The sequence below is a fragment of the Coregonus clupeaformis genome, chromosome 28 (genome assembly GCF_020615455.1).
Source record: "Coregonus clupeaformis isolate EN_2021a chromosome 28, ASM2061545v1, whole genome shotgun sequence".
Lineage (NCBI taxonomy): Eukaryota > Metazoa > Chordata > Actinopteri > Salmoniformes > Salmonidae > Coregonus > Coregonus clupeaformis.
The window spans coordinates 34,487,111-34,512,380 of record NC_059219.1 but is presented as its reverse complement, the minus strand read 5'-3'; the positions used below and the strand labels follow the sequence as shown (position 1 = coordinate 34,512,380).

The 25,270-nt window shown below is 42.1% G+C and overlaps 1 protein-coding gene across 2 annotated transcripts; it reads left to right on the top strand.

Annotated features, from left to right (window-relative positions):
- Positions 1–287: 287 nt before the first annotated feature.
- Positions 288–23,666, top strand: LOC121543733 (ATP-dependent DNA helicase Q1-like). 2 transcript variants are annotated; one of them, XM_041853885.1, is made up of 15 exons: positions 288–370; positions 4,376–4,448; positions 5,210–5,431; positions 12,879–13,058; positions 14,097–14,203; positions 14,469–14,667; positions 14,957–15,123; positions 15,301–15,382; positions 19,341–19,607; positions 19,848–19,986; positions 20,116–20,207; positions 20,381–20,597; positions 20,875–21,004; positions 22,042–22,160; positions 22,602–23,666. In XM_041853885.1, exons 2-15 carry the CDS (start codon positions 4,427–4,429, stop codon positions 22,612–22,614), a joined length of 1,956 nt encoding a protein of 651 aa, XP_041709819.1. In that variant the 5' UTR covers positions 288–370; positions 4,376–4,426; the 3' UTR covers positions 22,615–23,666. The 2 variants fall into 2 exon arrangements, with proteins under 2 accessions (XP_041709819.1, XP_041709820.1); XM_041853886.2 differs by lacking the exon at positions 288–370 and adding an exon at positions 3,520–3,634.
- The last annotated feature ends 1,604 nt before the right edge of the window (positions 23,667–25,270 follow it).

The following is a 25,270-nucleotide window of genomic DNA, read 5'->3' as shown; positions in this document are numbered from 1 at the left end:
ATTGTAAAGGGTTGTCTCAAAACGTTCGTGAAAAGGTTAACGAGAGCACGTCTCTGCTGAATATAACTAGGTAGTTGTTGGAAAATGTCTTCCCTGCCTACATACACATGTCAATATTCCGGATGGAAATGTTTTCTAGGTTGTATTATATTGTAAAATAAAATAAAATAAAACATTGATTCAGCGTTGATTGCAGTTGGTTTGTTGAATGTACCCCATACCGTGGAGAAAGTGAAAGCATCCGCAATCTGATTGGTCTGCACCATTTTTTCTTTTTTCACCGGCGCGAGCTGTCTAGCAACCTTCAACAGAAAAGGGAGTGCAAAAAAACAGTGCAAAATCAAGTAGTGGGGAGAGTGAATGGTCATAGGTGAGTGTTGCTTTGCTTTGTTCTTTCAATTCCTCTTTCCCCTTTCCCATAATTTCGTTCCACACGTTAGTATCATTAATGGCTAGCCAAATATTTAGCTGTCAAAAAGTTTAAGTATATAATTTGCTAGCTAGTCAGCAAGGTTGGCTAACATTAACATTAGCTGTTTGGAGCAGGTGGCTGATTCCCGATGGAGGCTGGTTAACGTACTGCTAGGGTGGTTGATCATTGGCAACATATTAGCTATCTAACTATCATTGGCTAGCTATCTAATATGGTGAAGAAAAAGCTAAGAAAAAGAGTAAAGCCACATGGAGGAAGAGGAAGGGTGGGGGCTTTCCCGGTTCACACAAATGTCCGTTTACTTTGCACAATAAATGTTTAAGTTCGGCCTGCTTGCCAAAAGCTCAAGGAAACAGCTTGTCCATGTATGGATAGATTCAAAGTGTATTTTATCCATACATTTTAGAATATATCCTTTGTTAATGCACATTATACCATGGCATTGTTGAATACTTTTTTCTGATTGGCTTGAAGGGCATTCTAGAGCGTGCATTATTTCCCTTTATAAACTGGGTAGTTTGAGCCTTGAATTCTGATTGGCTGAAGGCCATGGTATATCAGACCGTATACCAAGGGTATGACAAAACATTTTGTTTTACTGATCTAATTACATTGGTAACCAGTTTATAATAGCAATAAGGCTCCTCTGGGGTTTATGATATATGGCCAATATACCACGGCTAAGGGTTGTGTCCTGGCACTCTGCGTTGTGTCGTGATTAAGAACAGCCCTTAGCCATGGTATATTGGCCATATACACCTCCTCTGGCATAATTGCTTAAATAACGCACAGTATATTTGCACGGTAGAATTCAATGGCAATAGTTAATTCTTACATGTTCTATGTTTGAGCTGCTTTTGAAAGCAATAGTCGAATTGAAAACATTATTGGCATTGTTGAATTTGATTTTCATAATGGCAAGCTAGGACTGATGGTTTGGTTAACTAAACTAGCAGGACTGTTTGTTTGGTTACCACAGCAACTATGTAGCTATCTAGTAAGCTTGCTAGCTACGTCAGTGGATGTTGAACACATTTCTAGGGGCAAATCTGTTAAATTATAGCTATGGTATAAAAGGGATAATCAACCCGGGACTCTGCGTTCTCTGGATAATAATAAATAAAAAAATGCAACTTTGTGGAAGGTCAGTTCCACTCTGCTAGCGCGTTGTGGAACACACCTTCCATGTCACTCATTATTTTCCATAGAACGCATAGCCCCTCGTTGATTATTCCTTACATATCCAATGTTGAGGGAGAAAGATTGTAAGCAATCTTATAAACACCCCTTGACCTTTTTTTTCCCCCACATTTTTGTTGTGTTACAAGGTGAGATTAAAATGGATTTTAGTTGTAATTTTTTGTTAACTATCTACCCAAAATACTGTAATGTCAAAGTGGAAGAAAAATGATAACATTTGTAAAATAATAAAATAAAATAATAGTCTTGATTACGTAAGTATTCAACCCCCTGAGTCAATACATGTTAGAATCACCTTTGTCAGCGATTACAGCTGAGTCTTACTGGGTAAGTCTCTAGAGCTTTGTATACCTGTATTGTACAATATTAGCACATTATTATTAAAAAAAAATTTCAAGCTCTTTCAAGTTGATTGTTGATCATTGGTAGACAGCCATTTTCAAGTCTTGCCATAGATTTTCAAGCCAATTTGTCAAAACTGTAACTAGGCCACTCGGGAACATTCAATGTCGTCTTGGTAAGCAACTCCAGTATATATTTGGCCTTGTGTTCTAAGTTATTGTCCTGCTGAAAGGTGAATTTGTCTCCCAGTGTCAGTTGGAAAGCAGACTGAACCAGGTTTTCCTCTAGGATTTTGCCTGTGCTTAGCTCTATTCCGTTTATTTTTATCTTAAAAAACTCCCTAGTCCTTGCCAATGACAAGCAAACCCATAACATTCAGCCACCACCATGCTTGAAAATATGGAGAGTGCTACTCAGTGATGTGTTTGTTGTGTTGGATTTTCCCCAAACATAACACTTTGTATTCAGGACATAAAGTTAATTTCTTTGCCACATTTTATGAAGTTTTACTTGCCTTATTGCGAACAGGCTGCATGTTTTGGAATATATTTTATTCTGTACAGGCTTCCTTCTTTTCACTCTGGCATTTAGGTTAGTATTGTAGAGTAACTACAGTGTTGTTGATCCATCCTCAGTTTTCTCCTATCAAAACCATTCAACTCTGTAACTGTTTAAAGTCACCATTGGCCTCATGTAGGGCTGGGCGATATAGCCTAAAAATCATATCTCAATTTTTTTTCAAACTTTATGCGCTTCTCGTAAAAAATATAATATTTTCTCTAAATAAGCGTAGTTGTACTATTAAAGGTCAAATACACTGCATTTCAAACAGTCAGCAATAATATAATGAATTCAGGGCTTGTGAAGTTATACCTAGGCTAAATATAAGCCTTCCACAACCATAGAACCCACTAATAATTTTCTAAAAATAGTTTTGCAATAATCACTGATCTGGCTTTCAAGTCTGTCTATGAAAATGCCCTTTTTTGTTACAAATGTAACTAGAACCATGCATAATGCACATTCACTAATAATGACTAACTTCTTGTAGCAGGCATTAGGCTACAGAAAATTAACACAGGTCTCATCAACAATTGTTATATTTCAAGTTTAGCCTCTTGGATCTACTTGCTAGCTAACAAGGTTGAACAGTTGAATTGTTATGAACACACCCTTTTGTCTGTCTCCAACTGTTTGAAAAGAATGTTTGCATGTCCACTTTGTTCAGATGTTGAAATCAAGTGGCCTACCTTATTTCTCAGAATGAGAATGAGTAGCCAATTCCTTATATAATTGTGTTTATGCTTATTGCACATTTATAAATCACAGACTAGACAGCTAGTATAATAACAGCCTTTGTCTAAAATGCTGCTAGCGGTACGTGGTACCCCAATGCCGCGCGCAACAAACTGTGCAATAATTTTACAGAATCAATGTTCGTTGATACTCTCGTTTTAGTAGTCTGCTCTGCATGCAATTTGAGTAGTTGAGACAACTTTTCTAACGATAAACTTTTTAACTTCTCCTTTATTACAGTAAAATCATGTCTCAATGTGTTTTGGTGTCCATATGACCGATTCTGCTGGACCAAACCTCAAATGCAAATAGTGAGTTGAAACCGCTTGTCAGAGAGGAAGCTGTGATCTCTCAACTTTTTTGGTAAGAGAGGCAGGGGGAGGGGCTTGGTGTGTGTGTGTAAACCATAGAGGAAGAGACGAAGCGAGAGGTTTCACTTTCGCTCAAATCTGTCAAAAAATAAGGCCAATGTGTTTCTATGGGCTTATTTAGGATCTAAGCTTGTCGCCTGCCTTCCCGCCTTTGGGACAACGACTCTCATTGTTAGGGCAGAGACGTGCATCTCGTCATTATATACAGATCTGTTGTGTAAATGGGAAGGTTCACAAAGCACATCTACCAATATGTGCCCTTCTTTGAGAGGCATTGGAAAATCTCCCTGGTCTTTGTGGTTGAATCTGTGTTTGAAATTCACTCCTCGACTGAGGGACCTTACAGATAATTGTATGTGTGGGGTACAGAGATGAGGAAGTCATTCAAAAAATCATGTTAAACACCATTATTGCACACAGTGAGTCCATGCAACTTATTATGTGACTAGTTAAGCACATTTTTACTTCTGAACTTATTTAGGCTTGCCATTGCAAAGGGTTTGAATACTTATTGACAAGACATTTCAGCTTTTAATTTGTAAAAATGTATAAAAGCATAATTCAACTTTGACATTATGGGGTATTGTGTGTAGGCCAGTGACACACAATCTCAGTTGAATCCATTTTAAATTCAGGCTGCCTGTAACATAACAAAATCAGGAAAAAATTAAGGGGTGGGAATTCTTTCTGAAGGCATTGCATAACACTGACATTTAACTCCCTCATTCAACAGAGTGATACAATTCTGCAAGGTGGTTGATTGCATTGTAGATTTGTCTTGGAAATGGACAGTGACAGTGCCAATGGTAAGTGACTTTAATCTCACATTTCTATCCCCCTTTCTCAAAATTATGGTTAAAAAACCCATAGAGAAACAGACAGAGCTGAGCTTGGATCTCATCATCCAAGGTATTGGATATGCTATTGTTTTTGCGAACTGAGCTGAGCAGGTGAGTCCAGAGGGACAGGTGCTACTCTATCCTCCCCCAGGGGGTATAATGGTGACTGTGAGAGAGACTGATGTGTGTCTGACATCATTAGTGCCCTACCTGTGAAACACAGGTCGTTAGTGACTTGGTGGTGTCAGACCTGAAAGTCTCCTCGTATAGGATCACATGGGATTGGTCCCAGAGGAAAGCTAACCAGGGCAGATTGTGCCAAACTTTGAAATTAATATAATAATAATTGATATTAGGCCCTGGCCAACATATTTACAGTGTTTATCTACAAGGATTTAGCACAGCATTTAAAAGAGAAGTGAGCTTGCTGTTTTCCATTTCTGATTCATGGTACCACTCTTGTCTTTGTGCATGTGTGTTCAATTCATATTCTATATTATTTCTATGTAGGGCCTAGATACCGTAGAGAACTTTGACTGCAGTGAATGAAAATGTAATTAAAAGATAAAATGGTGATTAGCCTATTGTTCTCCTCCCTACCAGAGGGGCATGTGTGTTACATGAATGCTCAATCGTAAGTAGTAGATACCATAGAGCACATTGACTACGGCATATAAAAAAACCTTTGTTAAATAATTATGGTTTTATTTTTTGTTCTCCTCCCCCAGACGTGCAGGCAGAGCTGGACTCTGTGGAGGCAGAGCTGGAGGTGGTGGAGCTGCAGATAGCTGAGCTGCTGGAGAAGCAGGCTAGCCTGACCTCCAGGAAGAAACGGCTGCTCTGCAAGCTGGAGGAGGCATGTGACTCCGCCCAGCCCTCTGGATCCTCCTCAGGCTCTGGATCTGGACCTGCAATGACCAAGCAGGAGCTGTTGCGCTATGAGAATGATGGTACAGTGGCACATACATACAATATACACTGAGTGTACAAAACATTAAGAACACCTTCCTAATATTGAGTTCAACAGGGATGCTGGCGAATGTAGACTCCAATGTTTTCCACAGTTGTCAAGTTTTCTGGATGTCCTTTGGGTGGTGGACCATTCTTGATACACACGGGAAAATGTTGAGTGTGAAAAACCCAGCAGCATTGCAGTTCTTGACACACTCAAACCGGTGCGCCTGGCACCTACTAACATACTCCGTTCAAAGGCACTTAAATCGTTTGTCTTGCCCATTCACCCTCTTAATGGCACAGATACACAATCCATGTCTCAATTGTCTCAAGGCTTAAAAATCCTTCTTTAACCTGTCTCCTCCCCTTCATCTACACTGATTTGAAGTGGATTTAACAAGTGACATCAATAAGGGATGATAGCATTCACCTGGTCAGTCTATGTTAGGGATGCAAATTTAGGTCAATTTTGTTGGCGACTAACTGACCCTCATTAACTGGTCAACAAAAGGTTTTTAAAAAATCCAAACAAAAATCCAAACAGTCAAATAACATGACCAACAGAAAATACAATCAGAGATCTGTATACAGTGGGGAAAAAAAGTATTTAGTCAGCCACCAATTGTGCAAGTTCTCCCACTTAAAAAGATGAGAGAGGCCTGTAATTTTCATCATAGGTACACGTCAACTATGACAGACAAAATGAGAATTTTTACTCTCCAGAAAATCACATTGTAAGATTTTTAATGAATTTATTTGCAAATTATGGTGGAAAATAAGTATTTGGTCAATAACAAAAGTTTCTCAATACTTTGTTATATATCCTTTGTTGGCAATGACACAGGTCAAACGTTTTCTGTAAGTCTTCACAAGGTTTTCACACACTGTTGCTGGTATTTTGGCCCATTCCTCCATGCAGATCTCCTCTAGAGCAGTGATGTTTTGGGGCTGTCGCTGGGCAACACGGACTTTCAACTCCCTCCAAAGATTTTCTATGGGGTTGAGATCTGGAGACTGGCTAGGCCACTCCAGGACCTTGAAATGCTTCTTACGAAGCCACTCCTTCGTTGCCGGGCGGTGTGTTTGGGATCATTGTCATGCTGAAAGACCCAGCCACGTTTCATCTTCAATGCCCTTGCTGATGGAAGGAGGTTTTCACTCAAAATCTCACGATACATGGCCCCATTCATTCTTTCCTTTACACGGATCAGTCGTCCTGGTCCCTTTGCAGAAAAACAGCCCCAAAGCATGATGTTTCCACCCCCATGCTTCACAGTAGGTATGGTGTTCTTTGGATGCAACTCAGCATTCTTTGTCCTCCAAACACGACGAGTTGAGTTTTTACCAAAAAGTTATATTTTGGTTTCATCTGACCATATGACATTCTCCCAATCCTCTTCTGGATCATCCAAATGCACTCTAGCAAACTTCAGACGGGCCTGGACATGTACTGGCTTAAGCAGGGGGACACGTCTGGCACTGCAGGATTTGAGTCCCTGGCGGCGTAGTGTGTTACTGATGGTAGGCTTTGTTACTTTGGTCCCAGCTCTCTGCAGGTCATTCACTAGGTCCCCCCGTGTGGTTCTGGGATTTTTGCTCACCGTTCTTGTGATAATTTTGACCCCACGGGGTGAGATCTTGCGTGGAGCCCCAGATCGAGGGAGATTATCAGTGGTCTTGTATGTCTTCCATTTCTTAATAATTGCTCCCACAGTTGATTTCTTCAAACCAAGCTGCTTACCTATTGCAGATTCAGTCTTCCCAGCCTGGTGCAGGTCTACAATTTTGTTTCTGGTGTCCTTTGACAGCTCTTTGGTCTTGGCCATAGTGGAGTTTGGAGTGTGACTGTTTGAGGTTGTGGACAGGTGTCTTTTTTACTGATAACAAGTTCAAACAGGTGCCATTAATACAGGTAACGAGTGGAGGACAGAGGAGCCTCTTAAAGAAGAAATTACAGGTCTGTGAGAGCCAGAAATCTTGCTTGTTTGTAGGTGACCAAATACTTATTTTCCACCATAATTTGCAAATAAATTCATTAAAAATCCTACAATGTGATTTTCTGGAAATTTTTTTCCTCAATTTGTCTGTCATAGTTGACGTGTACCTATGATGAAAATTACAGGCCTCTCTCATCTTTTTAAGTGGGAGAACTTGCACAATTGGTGGCTGACTAAATACTTTTTTCCCCCACTGTATAATGACGAGATGCTTATGTTTCCGCTCTAACAATGGGAGTCGTCCCAAGGCGGGAAGGCAGGCGACAAGTTTAGGCCCAAAATAAGCCCATAGAAACGCTTTGGACAGATTTTGGCGAGAGTGAAACATCTCGCTTCGTCGCCTCTTCCTCTCTGATACTATGCATGCATACAAGGACCGGACATTTTTCATTATGAGGTTAATGGAAACATGCAACAATAGCAAGCCTATCGTCTTACTGTCAAAAGTCGATAACCTATTATTTAACATGCAACTCCTGTAATGAAGCGGCTAATAAAACCTCATTTTCAAACATTTGCCCAAATGCAATTCGCGGAAAAAACACAGTTCTAAAGTGCGCACCTAATGCGAGCAGTTCCATATGTGACAGAGATGAAAATCTCAGTTAGAAACGTAGAAAGAGTGGGAATCTAATAGCAACTATTATGATGGGTTGCTAATATGACTAGGATTGTGCCTTTGGCTTCTGGACAACGAAATAAAGTTTATGTGAAAACCAATAGAACAGGAGAGAAATCTTGGTTAATGGCATGAGGAAGTCTTTATAAAATAATTGCCTCCACGTTTCTATGGATGGATTTTTGCAAGGCTACTTTGAAGTAAGGTAAGACATGCCTCGTTATTTGAAGTAAAGTAAAATGTTCAGATTTCAAACAATTATCTGCCTCAAGCTCACATTGCAAAGTGGTGGGTGACGCACTGATAGTCAACGGTTAGCAGGCTACAGCCTATGCATCCGAATGGCGAACGAGTTGAGATTGAGAAATAAAAATAGTTCATTTTTAATCGTGGCCACCAAAATTAACACGAGATTGCATTTAGAATTGTTATTTGTTGCGCAATGACTGGGTTTAAAAAAGCAGGTTTCACTCCAGTAGCCTACAGGCTTTTTGAGGAGCAACTCTGTCTGACAGGTGGTAGGCTATTCCGCTCCTTAAACTAGGCTCTGTATGCTGTGCACGTGTGATAAATTAAATGCATGACGACTAACGAAAATACACATGCACCAATTTAATTCCACAAAATTATGCTAGTTAACCTATAGAGCGAGAAGCATGATCTCTCAAATGTATTTTCGGCTAACCGATTAACACTTAACCTTAACATCCCTAGTCTATGTCATAGAAAAAGCAGGTGTTCAGTGTGTGTGTATGTATGTATGTATGTATGTATGTATGTATGTATGTATGTATGTTGTTTGCATATATATACAGTACCAGTCAAAAGTTTGGACACACCTACTCTTTCAAAGGTTTTTCTTTATTTGTACTATTTTCTATGTTGTAGAATAATAGTGAAGACATCAAAACGATGAAATAACACATGGAATCATGTAGTAACCATGTAGTAGCTATTTTACCAAGAAGGAGAGTGATGGAGTGCTGCATCAATGACCTGGCCTCCACAATCCCCCGACCTCAACCCAATTGAGATGGTTTGGGATGAGTCGGACAGCAGAGTGAAGGAAAAGCAGCTAACAAGTGCTAAGCGTATGTGGGAACTCCTTCAAGACTGTTGGAAAAGCATTCCAGGTGAAGCTGATTGAGAGAATGCCAAGAGTGTGCAAAGCTGTCATGAAGGCAAAGGGTGGCTATTTGAAGAATCTCAAATAGAAAATCTATTTTGATTTGTTTAACACTTTTTTGGTTGCTACATGATTCCATATGTGTTATTTCATAGTTTTGATGTCTTCACTATTATTCTACAATGTAAAAAAAATAGTAAAAAATAAAGAGAAACCCTTGAATGAGTAGGTGTGTCCAAACTTTTGACTGGTAGTGTATATATATATTTATTTGTTTCTTAAATGATTCCACTAATTTGAAGGGGTGTCCACATACTTTTATGTACACAACCGTTCAAAAGTTTGCGGTCACTTAGAAATGTCCTTGTTTTCGAAAGAAAAGCAATTTTTTTTGTACATTTAAAATAACATCAAATTGATCAGAAATACAGTATAGACATTGTTAATGTTGTAAATGGCGATTGTAGCTGGAAACGGCTGATTTTTAATAGAATATCTACATAGATGTACAGAGGCCCATTATCAGCAACCATCAGTCCTGTGTTCCAATGGCACGTTGTGTTTGCTAATCCAAGTTTATCTTTTTAAAAGGCTAATTGATCATTAGAAAACCCTTTTGCAATTATGTTAGCACAGCTGAAAACTGTTGTGCTGATTAAATAAGCAATACAACTGGCTTTTTTATTTATTTTTATTTAACCTTTATTTAACCAGGTAAGCCAGTTGAGAACAAGTTCTCATTTACAACTGCGACCTGGCCAAGATAAAGCAAAGCAGTGCGATAAAAACAACAACACAGAGTTACATATGGGGTAAAACAAAACAAAGTCAAAAATACCACAGAAAATATATATACAGTGTGTGCAAATGTAGCAAGTTATGGAGGTAAGGCAATAAATAGGCCATAGTGCAAAATAATTACAATTAGTATTAACACTGGAATGATAGATGTGCAAGAGATGTGCAAATAGAGATACTGGGGTGCAAATTAGCAAAATAAATAACAATATGGGGATGAGGTAGTTGGGTGGGCTAATTTCAGATGGACTGTGTACAGGTGCAGGGATCGGTAAGGTGCTCTGACAACTGATGCTTAAAGTTAGTGAGGGAGATAAGTCTCCAGCTTCAGAGATTTTTGCAATTCGTTCCAGTCATTGGCAGCAGAGAACTGGAAGGAATGGCGGCCAAGGGAGGTGTTGGCTTTGGGGATGACCAGTGAGATATACCTGCTGGAGCGCATACTACGGGTGGGTGTTGCTATGGTGACCAATGAGCTAAGATAAGGCAGAGATTTGCCTAGCAGTGATTTATAGATGGCCTGGAGCCAGTGGGTTTGGCGACGAATATGTAGTGAGGACCAGCCAACAAGAGCGTACAGGACACAGTGGTGGGTAGTATATGGGGCTTTGGTGACAAAACGGATGGCACTGTGATAGACTACATCCAATTTGCTGAGTAGAGTGTTGGAGGCTATTTTGTAAATGACATCGTCCAAGTCAAGGATCGGTAGGATAGTCAGTTTTACGAGGGCATGTTTGGCAGCATGAGTGAAGGAGGCTTTGTTGCGAAATAGGAAGCTGATTCTAGATTTAATTTTGGATTGGAGATGCTTAATGTGAGTCTGGAAGGAGAGTTTACAGTCTACAGTATTTGTAGTTGTCCACATACTCTAGGTCAGACCCGTCGAGAGTAGTGATTCTAGTCGGGTGGGCGGGTGCCAGCAGCATTCGATTGAAGAGCATGCATTTAGTTTTACTAGTGTTTAAGAGCAGTTGGAGGCTACTGAAGGAGTGTTGTATGTCATTGAAGCTCGTTTGGAGGTTTGTTAACACAGTGTCCAATGAAGGGCCAGATGTATACAAAATGGTGTCGTCTGCGTAGAGGTGGATCTGAGAGTCACCAGCAGCAAGAGCGACATCATTGATATACACAGAGAAAAGAGTCGGCCCAAGAATTGAACCCTGTGGCACCCCCATAGAGACTGCCATAGGTCCATACAACAGGCCCTCCGATTTGACACATTGAACTCTATCTGAGATGTAGTTGGTGAACCAGGCGAGGCAGTCATTTGAGAAACCAAGGCTATTTAGTCTGCCAATAAGAATGCGGTGTTTGACAGAGTCGAAAGCCTTGGCCAGGTCGATGAAGACGGCTGCACAGTTCTGTCTATTATCGATTGCGGTTATAATATCGTTTAGGACCTTGAGCGTGGCTGAGGTGCACCCATGACCAGCTCGGAAACTGGATTGCATAGCGGAGAAGGTACGGTGGGATTCGAAATGGTCGGTGATCTGTTTGTTAACTTGGCTTTCAAAAACTTTCAAAAGGCAGGGCAGGATGGATATAGGTCTGTAACAGTTTGGATCTAGAGTGTCACCCCCTTTGAAGAGGGGGATGACCGCGGCAGCTTTCCAATCTCTGGGGATCTCAGACTTTACGAAAGCGAGGTTGGTACAGGCTAGTAATAGGGGTTGCGACAATTTCGGCGGCTAGTTTTAGAAAGAAAGGGTCCAGATTGTCTAGCCCAGATGATTTGTAGGGGTCCAGACTTTGCAGCTCTTTCAGAACATCAGCTGTCTGAATTTGTGTGAAGGAGAAGTCTCAACGTCAACAGTGAAGAGGCGACTCCGGGATGCTGACCTTCGAGGCAGAGTTGCAAAGAAAAAGCCATATCTCAGACTGGCCAATAAAAATAAAAGATTTTATTTATTTAACCTTTATTTAACCAGGTAAGCCAGTTGAGAACAAGTTCTCATTTACAACTGCGACCTGGCCAAGATAAAGCAAAGCAGTGCGATAAAAACAACAACACAGAGTTACATATGGGGTAAAAAAAACATAAGGTCATAAAATACAACAGAAAATATATATACAGTGTGTGCAAATGTAGCAAGTTATGGAGGTAAGGCAATAAATAGGCTATAGTGCAAAATAATTACAATTAGTATTAACACTGGAATGCTAGATGTGCAAGAGATTATGTGCAAATAGAGATACTGGGGTGCAAAAGAGCAAAATAAATAACAATATAGGGATGAGGTAGTTGGGTGGGCTAATTTCAGATGTGCTGTGTACATGTGCAGTGATCGGTAAGGTTCTCTGACAACTGATGCTTAAAGTTAGTGAGGGAGATAAGTTGGGCAGTCTGAGATATGGCTTTTTCTTAGCAACTCTGCATCTGTGTGCATAATATGTTCCAGACCTGGGTTCAAATACTATTTCAAATATCTCAATTACTTTAACATACATTTCTAAGTAAGTATTCAGATAATTTTTATTTGAAAAGACAAGTAGTTGAATATTGGTATGTATTTCACAATACTCGTACACTGACTCAAATACACTCCCATGCATTTAACCCAGGTATTTTGAAAAAAGTATTTGAAAATACTTTCAAATACAAGGCTATTTATAGGAAATTAACATATTATTTGAAAATACTCAAATACATAGAAAAGAAATATTTAAATAACAAATAATCTAATACACATGTATTTTAACTCAGGTCTGATTTGTTCACATCCAAGAAGATAGGGCTATCTTTCCAGCAGCTGAATTGAGCAAACAGTTAAATTAAAGCAAAAAGAAATATGTAGATTGTGTCCAAAGTGCTATTTTATTAGGTCGGCTACAATGTTGAAGGCTGAATATATTGCTGTATTGTATTTTGACAAGCTTCAATGTTTTCTTTCCAAACCTAGATTTCCCGTGGTCTACAGAGCTGAAGCAGAATCTGAAGGATGCGTTCCAGCTCTCTAAGTTTCGTCCTCTCCAGCTGAAGGCCATCAACCTTAGTATGTCTAGTAAAGACCTCTTCATAGTGATGCCCACTGGACGAGGGAAAAGCCTCTGCTATCAGCTACCTGCAGTCTGCTCTGAGGGTAAGGGGGGAACGCACAAACATACACACGCACACAAAATACATGCATACATGCATACATGCATACAGACACATACACACCAGGTGACGTGCATATACTGAAAACACTAATGTTACAGTTCATTAATTGTTGTGTGCTGTGCAAACACGTACTGCAGACAGGGCTCTAAATTAAAACATTTAATTGGTAGCACTGGTGCACCCAAATTAAAAAAGTTAGGAGCACCACATGAAATTTAGGAGCACCAGAAAATAATATTTGTTTAATTGATTGAGATACAGCCTATATGAATTTTACTTACTTTTGAAGCACATGTTGTGCCCTAGAAACGAATATGTAACACTGTAAAGACATTTGTTTATTAAAAAAGCTAAAATGTTGAAACAAATACCTATCATTGAAATTACAAAGTAATTTGGAGAATATTAGGTTTCTACATTGTGTAAAAGCACAATTTTCCAATTGAGATGCATTACATTTAAAATGATACACTATCTTTAAGAACGTCAGGTTTGTGTTGACATGCAGCAGATCTGTCATTCATTCATTCATTGCTCTCCTGAAAAAGCTATCCCTTTTCCTTTGTTTCTGTGCCCCCAAATGTTTGGATATACTGATGAAGTTACCAGGGTATTAGCTAGCTAGCCAATGAGGTAACAAATGGTTGACAAATTCAAATAGCTTTAGAACGGCCCATGACATGGTTTATGAATGCTATAGGAAGATGTTGCACTGGTAATATGGGTCAGCCATTTTTGCTGTAGTAATGGTGCAACTATGAACGTAATAAATCTGCACTCACTTTTTCTCTAGGGCACTGGGAAACAACGGTACAGCGAAGCCTTATCATTACAACTATTATTATCAGGGAGATTCTTTCCCTAGGCGGTCTCTGCTCCCAAAATAAAACTCCTGGTTGCACAGCAACATTTTTGGTCGCATATGCAACTAAATTGGTCGCAGTTTAGAGCCCTGACTGCAGATTGTTACAGCCATTACTCGCTGCAGTGTTCTTCTAACGTGTTTGTGTGCTGCCAGGTTTCACTCTGGTCGTAACTCCTCTAGTTTCTCTGATGGAGGATCAGCTCATGTACTTAAAGTCCATTGACGTTGAAGCCGTCTCTCTCAATGCATCCAGCAGTAAGGTAATAACCAACACAAACACTTTCTACATATTATTGATACTTGGCTGGTATTGCAGGGATGTAGCTCAGTTGGTAGAGCATGGCGTTTGCAACGCCAGGGTTGTGGGTTCGATTCCCACGGGGGGTATGAAAAATAATGTATGCACTCACTAACTGTAAGTCGCTCTGGATAAGAGCGTCTGCTAAATGACTAAAATGTAAATGTATTGATTATGATTATAGCTGTAGGATTTGTGTTTGATTAGACTTCTGATATGTACCTCAGGAACATGCTAAAATGGTCCTAGCTGGGATGACCGACACCAAAGCGCCTTTCAAGCTGCTGTATGTGACTCCAGAGAAGATAGCGAAGAGCAAGCTGCTAATGTCGAGGCTAGAGAAGGCCTACAATGCAGGCAGGCTTAGCCGTATTGCTGTGGACGAGGTGCACTGCTGCAGCCAGTGGGGACACGACTTCAGACCTGGTGAGAGACTGTACTGTATATGGGCTACTTACTTTTTATTAGTCTCCTTACTTTGTTTTCGAAGGTAAAGGGCAACTCCAACAAATCACTCAAAGTAGAATTCTAATAACGCTATGTTTTACATTACAATACCCAAACAAGGATATCACCATATAATTAAACAGAACACTTCAATGTATCTCTATGCATACCACTTAGAATGCATGCCCAATAGATTGCTTCATTCTAAGTAGTATGCTGTGAGTTTTGTGTGGGGCTGATAGCCAACTACCCACTCCTCTACCGCCAGACTACAAGCTCCTGGGGATCCTGAAGAGGCAATTCCCAAAGGTTCCGTTGCTAGGGCTGACGGCCACGGCAACCAGCAGTGTTCTAAAGGACTGTCAGAAAATCCTGTGTGTCCCTGAGCCAATCACACTCACCGCCTCCTTCAACCGCACCAACCTCTACTACGAGGTGGGCGTCATGGCAACCATACACACCTGGCCTCCACCTGCTTGGCAAACACCTGTTGATGTTCTTTTGACCTTTAAAAATACACACGCTTTTGTTTCTAAAGGGAATGCTTGTTAGATTCCCGCTGTATCTCTGCACTGAAGTTTTGAGGATCTGTACTGTTTTTGTGTTTCTCAGGTACGCTTTAAAGACTCGAACAGTGATGATTCAATCAGTGACATCTCAGCACTGATCAAGGAGAGATATAAGGACCAGTCAGGTACTTTGAAAGGAAAAACAAGGATATGTCAAAATTCAGTTTGTCCTATTTTCGAAATCATCAGCAGCTTGTTATCCAGACTATTTCAAGATGGTGTAGCAGTGCGGTCGTGTTCTTTGTTGTGTGTCCGTGTAAATAGCCTGTTTTTTATTTATTTTTCGTACATATTTCCCTATCACACTTTTCATCCCAGTACTAAATATACTTTCCTGCAACCTGCCTCACTCAATGTGGAATGGATTATATTATTTACTCACCTTTATCTAGAATCTCCAGTTGAAACTAGCTAGCCAGCTAACTAGCTACTTGCTATTAGCCACCGTTAGCGGTTTTCACCCAGATCATCGGATTTTCTGCCGGAATAACTGAATCACTGGACCCTAACACCGGATCGCAACTAGCTAGCCGCAACCGAATGGATGTTGCTGTAGGCTAATCACCACTGCCCCCGAAGCAAGCACCAGTTAGCCTTGAGCCAGGCCCATATCCCAGCTATCTACCTCTTTGTCTACCGGAGGGGAGGAGCCAGCTAACTAGCTACTTGCTATTAGCCACCGTTAGCAGTTTTTCACCATTGTCCGTGGCCTGCACTACCTACCAGCCAGCTCTAGCCTGGACTATTATCGGCCAGTCTGCACTGTCTGCACAGCGCGTTATCGACCCAGAACATATCGGATTTTCTGCTGGAATCACTTAATCACTGGACCTTTAACACCTGACAACTAGCTAGCTGCAACCAAATGGATGTTGTTGTTGGCTAATCAGCCTTTAGCTAGCCTCGAGTTAGGCACATCTCCCGGCTATCTACCTCTCTGTCAACCGGACGGGACCTCCTAGAGTCGACACGGAGCCCCGCCGATCCATCACGACTGGTCTGCCGACGTAATCGTCTGTGGTTTCAACAGGCTTCCCGTTGCTACGACCACGAAGATCCATCTGCCAGCCCCGGCCCGCTAGCACACGCAAACAGCCGTGCTTCCTGCTCGCTGTGCTTTAGCACCAATTTGAACTGCTCTCGGACTCACATATTGCTGTTAACTGAACCTTATGATCACTCAGCTGCACAGCTGATGCCTGCTGGACTGTTATTTTACACGGTACCCTGTCCTGTTTATCTGTTTAGCCTCAGCCCAAACTTTCATCGCCATTACCAGTTGTTGTCTTAGCTCTCTCTAATAACACCTGTGATTGCTTTATGCCTCTCTCCCATGTCAATATGCCTTGCCTATTGCTGTTCCAGTTAGTTCTTATTATACAATTTCAATATAGAACCCCAAGTTATTCTCAAACTGCCTCAAATAGCTCCTTTGTTCCACCCCCCCATACACGCCGAGACCGGCTCAATCGGTGCCTCCAGTGATGCTATTTCTTTCATTGTTACCCAACGCTTAGGTTTACCTCCACTGTACTCATATCCTTCCATATCCTTGTCTGTACATAATGCCCTGAATCTATTCTACAACGTCCGGAAATCTGCCCCCTTTATTCTCTGTACACAACGCACTAGAAGACCAGTTCTTAAAGCCTTTAGCCGTATCCTTATTCTAGTCCTCCTTTGTTCCTCTGGTGATGTAGAGGCTAACCCCTGCAGCCCCCAGTATCACTCCTACTCCCCAGGAGTTACCATTTGTTGACTTCTGTAACCGTAAAAGCCTTGGTTTTCTGCTCGTTAACATCAGAAGCCTCCTTCCTAAGTTTGAGTTATTCACTGCGTTAGCACACTCCGCAAACCCTGATGTTCTAGCAGTGTCTGAATCATGGCTTAGGAAGGTCACCAGAAATGTCCATCCCCAACTACAACATTTTCCGTCATGATAGAACTGCCAAAGGGGGTGGAGTTGCAATCTACTGTAGAGATAGCCTGCAGAGCTCTATCATACTATCCAGGTCTGTGCCCAAACAGTTTGAGCTCCTACTTCTAAAAATCCACCTTTCCAGAAATAAGTCTCTCACTGTTGCCGCTTGCTACAGACCCCTCTCAGCCCCCAGCTGTGCCCTGGACACCATATGTGAATTGATTGCCCCCCATCTATCCTCAGAGTTCGTACTGCTTGGTGACCTAAACTGGGATATGCTTAACACCCCGGCCATCCTACAATCCAAACTAGATGCCCTCAATCTCACACAAATTATCAAGGAACCTACCAGGTACAACCCTAAATCTGTAAACATGGGCACCCTCATAGATATCATCCTGACTAACTTACCCTCTAAATACACCTCCGCTGTCTTCAACCAGGATCTCAGCGATCACTGCCTTATTGCCTGCGTCCGTAACGGGTCCGCGGTCAAATGACCACCCCTCATCACTGTCAAACGCTCCCTAAAACACTTTAGCAAGCAGGCCTTCCTAATTGACCTGGCCCAGGTATCCTGGATGGATATTGATCTCATTCCGTCAATAGAGGATGCCTGGTTGTTCTTTAAAAGTGCTTTCCTCTCAATCTTAAATAAGCATGCCCCATTCAAAAAAATTCAGAACTAAGAACAGATATAGCCCCTGGTTCTCCTCAGACTTGACTGCCCTTGACCAGCACAAAAACATCCTGTGGCGTACTGCATTAGCATCGAATAGCCCCCGCGATATGCAACTTTTCAGGGAAGTTAGGAACCAATATACACAGTCAGTTAGGAAAGCAAAGGCTAGCTTTTTCAAACAGAAATTTGCATCCTGTAGCACTACCTCCAAAAAGTTTGGGGACACTGTAAAGTCCATGGAGAATAAGAGCACCTCCTCCCAGCTGCCTACTGCACTGAGGCTAGGAAACACTATCACCACCGATAAATCTACAATAATCGAGAATTTTAACAAGCATTTTGCTACGGCTGGCCATGCTTTCCACCTGGCTACCACTACCCCGGCCACCAGCTCTGCACCCTCCGCTGCAACTTGCCCGTGCCCCCCCCGCTTCTCCTTCACACAAATTCAGACAGCTGATGTTCTGAAAGAGCTGCAAAATCTGGACCCCCTACAAATCATCTGGGCTAGACAATCTGGACCCTTTCTTTCTAAAAATAGCCTCAGAAATTGTCGCAACCCCTATTACTAGCCTGTTCAACCTCTCTTTCGTAACGTCTGAGATCCCCAGAGATTGAAAAGCTGCCGCGGTCATCCCCCTCTTCAAAGGGGGTGACACTCTAGATCCAAACTGTTACAGACCTATATCCATCCTGCCCTGCCCTTCGAAAGTTTATTTACTACCCACCACTGTGACCTGTACGCTCTTGTTGGCTGGTCCTCACTACATATTCGTCGCCAAACCCACTGGCTCCAGGCCATCTATAAATCACTGCTAGGCAAATCTCTTCCTTTATTTTAGCTCATTGGTCACCATAGCAACACCCACCTGTAGTATGCGCTCCAGCAGGTATATCTCACTGGTCATCCCCAAAGCCAACACCTCCTTTGGCTGCCATTCCTTCCAGTTCTCTGCTGCCAATGACTGGAACGAACTGCAAAAATCTCTGAAGCTGGAGACTTATCTCCCTCACTAACTTTAAGCGTCAGTTGTCAGAGCACCTTACCGATCACTGCACCTGTACACAGCCCTTCTGAAATTAGCCCACTGAACTACCTCATCCCCATATTGTTATTTATTTTGCTCATTTGCACCCCAGTATCTCTATTTGCACATCTCTTGCACATCTATCATTCCAGTGTTAATACTAATTGTAATTATTTTGCACTATGGCCTATTTATTGCCTTACCTCCATAACTTGCTACATTTGCACACACTGTATATATATTTTCTGTGGTATTTTTGACTTTGTTTTGTTTTACCCCATATGTAACTCTGTGTTGTTGTTTTTATCGCACTGCTTTGCTTTATCTTGGCCAGGTCGCAGTTGTAAATGAGAACTTGTTCTCAACTGGCTTACCTGGTTAAATAAAGGTGAAATAAATACAAATAAAAAAAATAATCAAAACTTGAGGTATTATGCTTCTGCTTTTGGCAGGGATAGTGTACGTGTTTTCCCAGAAGGATGCAGAGACAGTGTCAGCAGACCTACAGAAGAAAGGCATCAATGCATATCCATACCACGCTAACATGAATCCAGAGGACAAGTCACAGGTTCACCGCAAATGGGCCACCAACAAGATCCAGGTGGTGGTAGCTACTGTGGCGTTTGGGATGGGGATCGACAAGCCTGACGTCAGATTTGTCATCCATCACACCATCAGCAAGTCCATAGAGAACTACTATCAGGAGAGCGGCCGAGCAGGTAGACAACTCTTTTCTCCCATCTCATAGATTTGATAATTTAGGAATAACACCTGATCCCTTGACCTCAGAAAAGGAGGAATACTATTTCTACATTAAAAAAAAAAAAAAATCCTCTGATTTGCCAATTGTACTTTTACTTCGACTGTAGCCATGCGAGTAGCCAGTTTGTTTTTAAACACTCTTAAATAATTTTTCTCCTACCTTTATCAATACCATGGTCCTCTCTCCGTTCCTCCAGGCAGAGATGATAAGCCGGCTGACTGCATTGTGTACTTTGGCTTCAACGACATCTTCAGGATCAGCACCATGGTTGTCATGGAGAATGTAGGACAACAGAAGCTGCTGACCATGGTCGACTACTGTCAGAACGTAGACAGGTACTGAGCTGGACCAATCACAACGCTCTCATTGACATCACTAGATTACTTATGTGACAATTTTAGTTGTGTAGATAGCTGTGTGAGGATCTCAAGGGTACAGTACGTGTGTATCTCTATTGTTTTAAGGTGTCGGCGCTCAGTGATCGCTGTTCACTTTGATGAGGTTTGGGATGATGAAGGATGCAACGAGATGTGTGATGTCTGTCGCCATGGCAATGGTATGTGTATAATATGGTGAACATACCACTTTTCAAATCTAGCGTACATGGCGTGCTAGGGGCAAAGGGGTAAATTTGGAATTGGGCATATGAGTTACTCTCCCATCTAATAGAAAGATCTGGCATAATTTATATTGAGTCTTCATACCAAGTATACCTGTGTTTCCATCCAGACTACATCACGGTGGACATCACGCAGCATGCTAAAGATGTGGTCCAGATTGTGGAGCTGGCGGGCTCTCTGGACGAGAAGCTGACCCCCTTGAAGGTGACCGAGGCCTGGATGGGGAAGGGTCCGGCCAAACGCAGGAAGATGATCCAGACCACCACCCTGTCTCGCCTGGAGGTGGAGGCCATCATCACAAGCCTACTGCTGCAGGGATACCTTAGGTACTGACTGACTTAACGTTAAACCCTTTACCAGTTCAATACGCTTACTGCTGCAGGGCTACCTCAGGTAGGCCTACGACCTAGGGCATGTTCAGTGGGGCACACCATCATCATTTCAGGCAGTACCTCCCTAAAGAACACATCCTTGTCTTACATCAGGTACTGACTAAGGACAAATAGGGTTGTGAGGAGGTCACAATGGACTTGTACTACTGCACATCTGGTTGCTTTTAGAATGTTCATCTTTGTTTACCCCCTTTTTTTCTCTTCTCCACAGTGAAGACTTCAGTTTCACTCCATACACCACCTACTTCTACCTGAAGCTGGGTCGTAAGGCCCCACTGTTGAAGAACCAGAGTCACTCCATCACCATGAAGATGAGGAGGACAGGCCTGGACGCCAACACGGTCAGTACTATACAGCAATCGGTACAGGAATCATTCAAACAGGAAAGCCTTTGGGTGCATCTCAATAGGCTAAAGTGGCCTCCTTCATCTGCACATAATCGATATGATAAATGACTACCCGGTAATAGCTTTTTTTGTTGTAATTTTTCTAGTCCGTGCAGACTAAGGATAGGAAGCCACTTTTGTCTGAAATACCTCATCCAGGGATGTCTTTTCTGCTTATCACATTTTATTTGTCTATTTCTCCTTCTGTACTTCTGACTGAAATATTTCAGTGTAAATTATTTCCCTGTTTAAAGTAGTACTTTACTCAACCTGTATCTTTACTCCTTGTATCTCTTTGCCCCGTCTTCTCTCTGACATTTCAATCTGTTTATTTTGTCTTCTCTGTATCTGCCCTGTGTACCTCTATTGCTTACTTGTCTACTTACCTGCAGGTAAGTGAACTATGTTGTCAGTTTCTTTTCCTTTCAGGCCATTGGAAGAAGGATCTAGATTTTTTTTCTTCAGCATTTTGATTGTATTATTTATTCAATCACCAACAAAATCAGAGCGTTTTCCCTTTTATCTATGTTAATTATTATTTTAAAGATTGAGTAGAATCATTCTTACCACCATCACCCTTGATTGTCATAAGCATGCTTACTGTAAACGAAACACTTTTCCCTAATCACTGTAGTTCTAGTGCTGTAGGTTTTCTAAACAATGTAGTGTTGCGTAATACCAGACAGGCGCCGATATCAGGGCCCCAAGTGCAGTACAACAGCTGTAGTTTTGAGTGTTACTGAGATCTAGGCCTACTTATCTAATCCATGTTGATATTTGCTAAAGGTGACCAAGGTGCCGGTAGTGATTGATCACAATCAATCCTAACACCTTGATATGGGAATGTTTCATGTTTCTGGTTCTCCCATGTCAATCCTTAAACCTTCCTCTGCTTACGTTATTACCCACACCTAGCTTAGGTGAGTGTTTGTGTGTGTGTGTGAGTGAGAGAGACAGACAGACAGGTTAAAGCTGTTGTTGATGACCTACAGGTAAATGTGACCCAGGTAAAGACCAAAGGAGGAAAGAGATCTGGTGACAATGCTGCAAACTCCCCTGTCACCAAGTCAAGAAAGACCTCTAGTGCCCCCCTGAAGAGACCAAAGAAAAAGTACAGTTCCCTGATTCTCTATTCAACCCACTGCATCTATGGCATGGCACTGTCTGGGCAACCATGTGTATGTCAATCAGGTTAAAGACAAATATGTAACGTTGGGTCCTGAATGATATCCTTACAGAATGCATCATTATTAATAAAATAATGAAATATGCATGGTCATATTTCTGTAAACACTTAACCATTGTTACAGCTTTCTTGGTTTGTGGCCTAACTCAGTCCTGTGTGTATGTCCTATCAATGTCTACACACATGGCTGTAGATTCATTATGGAGCATGCTTTCACTAACTCACGCTATGCCACACTAACATTGGGTTTCACTAACATGGTTCTGTAAACAGCATGCCCAATCCCAAATCAACCATCTTCTTCGATTTGGGATTGGTTCTTCAGTAAAGTCAGGGGTCACTGACACTTCATGTTGTCTCCCACAGGAGGACCAATTAGCTGCTGGAGCTAAAGAGGTGGTGGTGACCTCCCAGTCCCCTCCTCCCGTTGCCCCCAACGACAGCAGCACTCCCCCTCCCAGACACAACAAACTGATCAAGATGGATAAAGAGCAGCAGAATCTGGCCGGGAAACAAGACAAGGACCATGACCAGACAGAAAGACAGACAGGGGAGGACCAGAATGACCCTGCTGCTGCCCAGCCCACTGCCATTGAAGTAGACGTAGAGATCAATATTATAGAGAAAGTTAATGACAGCGAATCCCCACTACCGCCATTAAAACTACATTCAAAACCTAAATCAACCACCCCTCAAAAGAAGCGGAGGAAACCCTGTACTGCTGCTCCTGCTGTGGTCCCAGTGCCCTCAAAAGGTGCAGTTACAGACTCTGACCACCAGAGGCCAGCATTGGTCAACTCTCCCTCCCAGGTCTCTATCATCTCCGAGGCTGCAGTGGAGGAGCTCTGTGACCTGAGGAACTATTACAGCAAACAGCTGAGGCGGATAAACTACATTTCCCATGAGTACTTGCAGAATCAGGGGTGCTGGCCTGTATCAGAGAGCCACTAAAGAGCCTGCGCCTCCCCCGTGGCGCAATCATCGCCCGGACGGCACGCAACCTGTGGACCAGAGTCGGCTCCAGAAGGAAACTCATCCAAAGATGACCCCTTGACCTTCCCTGGGACAGTTGACATTCAGATGTGGACACTACTGTACTGTATCTCTATTTTTCACGTCCAATGTTGCCAGACCTAGAGCCTTGGGGCAGACGCGTCTACTTTATTTTTGTAACTTGATGTTCTATTTTTCTGAAATGGCTTTGACTGAGAGAATATCCGCATCCAAGTTAGTTTGAGATTTTAATATTTTACGGTTGGATCAATACCACTGTTAGCCTAAGATAAAGAATGAAGAGCTGTTTTTGTTGACATTTCAATATTTTACTTTGGATAAAGTACCACACATGAACTGAAGAATGTTTTCACAATGTATTATTTGTCACTGTTTAAATTTTTTTTTTTGACATTTATATATTTTGGTTGAAAAGTTTGATGTTTTTTGCACCCGCTTCTGGTATATTTTCTGAGTTCCACTAAACCCCCAAAACACAATAAGAGCACTTATCAGGAAAATAATTACATTAAAACAATAATATTGAATCTATATACGCTGTAAAAAATGATGTTGAATCTGCTTAAAAAATTAAGGCAACAATTTACACAATATTATTGAAAAGTTTGGGGTCACTTAGAAATATCCTTGTTTTCGAAAGAAAAAGCAATTTCTTTGTCCATTATAATAACATCAAATTGATCAGAAATACAGTGTAGACATTGTTAATGTTGTAAATGGCTATTGTAGCTGGAAACGGCAGATTTTTTATGGAATATCTACATAGGCGTACAGAGGCCCATTATCAGCAACCATCAGTCCTGTGTTCCAATGGCACGTTGTTTGCTAATCCAAGTTTATCATTTTAAAAGGCTAATTGAACATTAGAAAACCCCTTTGCAATTATGTTAGCACAGCTGAAAAAGCTGATTAAAGAAGCAATACAACTGGCCTTCTTGAGACTAGTTGAGTATACATTTACATTTACGTCATTTAGCAGACGCTCTTAGCCAGAGCGACTTACAAATTGGTGCATTCACCTTATAGCCAGTGGGATAACCACTTTACAATATGTTTTTTTTCTTTTCTTTCTTTGGGGTGGGGTAAGGGGGGTAGAATAATTACTTTATCCTATCCCAGGTATTCCTTAAAGAGGTGGGGTTTCAAGTGTCTCCGGAAGGTGGTGAGTGACTCCGCTGTCCTGGCGTCGTGAGGGAGCTTGTTCCACCATTGGGGTGCCAGGGCAGCGAACAGTTTTGACTGGGCTGAGCGGGAACTGTACTTCCACAGAGGTAGGGGGGCCAGCAGGCCAGAGGTGGATGAACGCAATGCCCTCGTTTGGGTGTAGGGACTGATCAGAGCCTGAAGGTACGGAGGTGCCGTTCCCCTCACAGCTCCGTAGGCAAGCACCATGGTCTTGTAGAAGATGCGAGCTTCAACTGGAAGCCTGTGGAGTGTGCGGAGGAGCGGGGTGACGTGAGAGAACTTGGGAAGGTTGAACACCAGACGGGCTGCGGCATTCTGGATGAGTTGTAGGGGTTTCATGGCACAGGCAGGGAGCCCAGCCAACAGCGAGTTGCAGTAATCCAGACGGGAGATGACAAGTGCCTGGATTAGGACCTGTGCCGCTTCCTGTGTAAGGCAGGGTCGTACTCTCCGAATGTTGTAGAGCATGAACCTACAGGATCGGGTCCGCCTTGATGTTAGCGGAGAACGACAGGGTGTTGTCCAGGGTCACGCCAAGGCTCTTCGCACTCTGGGAGGAGGACACAACGGAGTTGTCAACCGTGATGGCGAGATCATGGAACGGGCAGTCCTTCCCCGGGAGGAAGAGCAGCTCCGTCTTGCCGAGGTTCAGCTTGAGGTGGTGATCCGTCATCCACGCTGATATGTCTGCCAGACATACAGAGATGCGATTTGCCACCTGGTTATCAGAATGGGGAAAGGAGAAGATTAGTTGTGTGTCGTCTGCGTAGCAATGATAGGAGAGGCAATGTGAGGATATGACAGAGCCAAGTGACTTGGTGTATAGCGAGAATAGG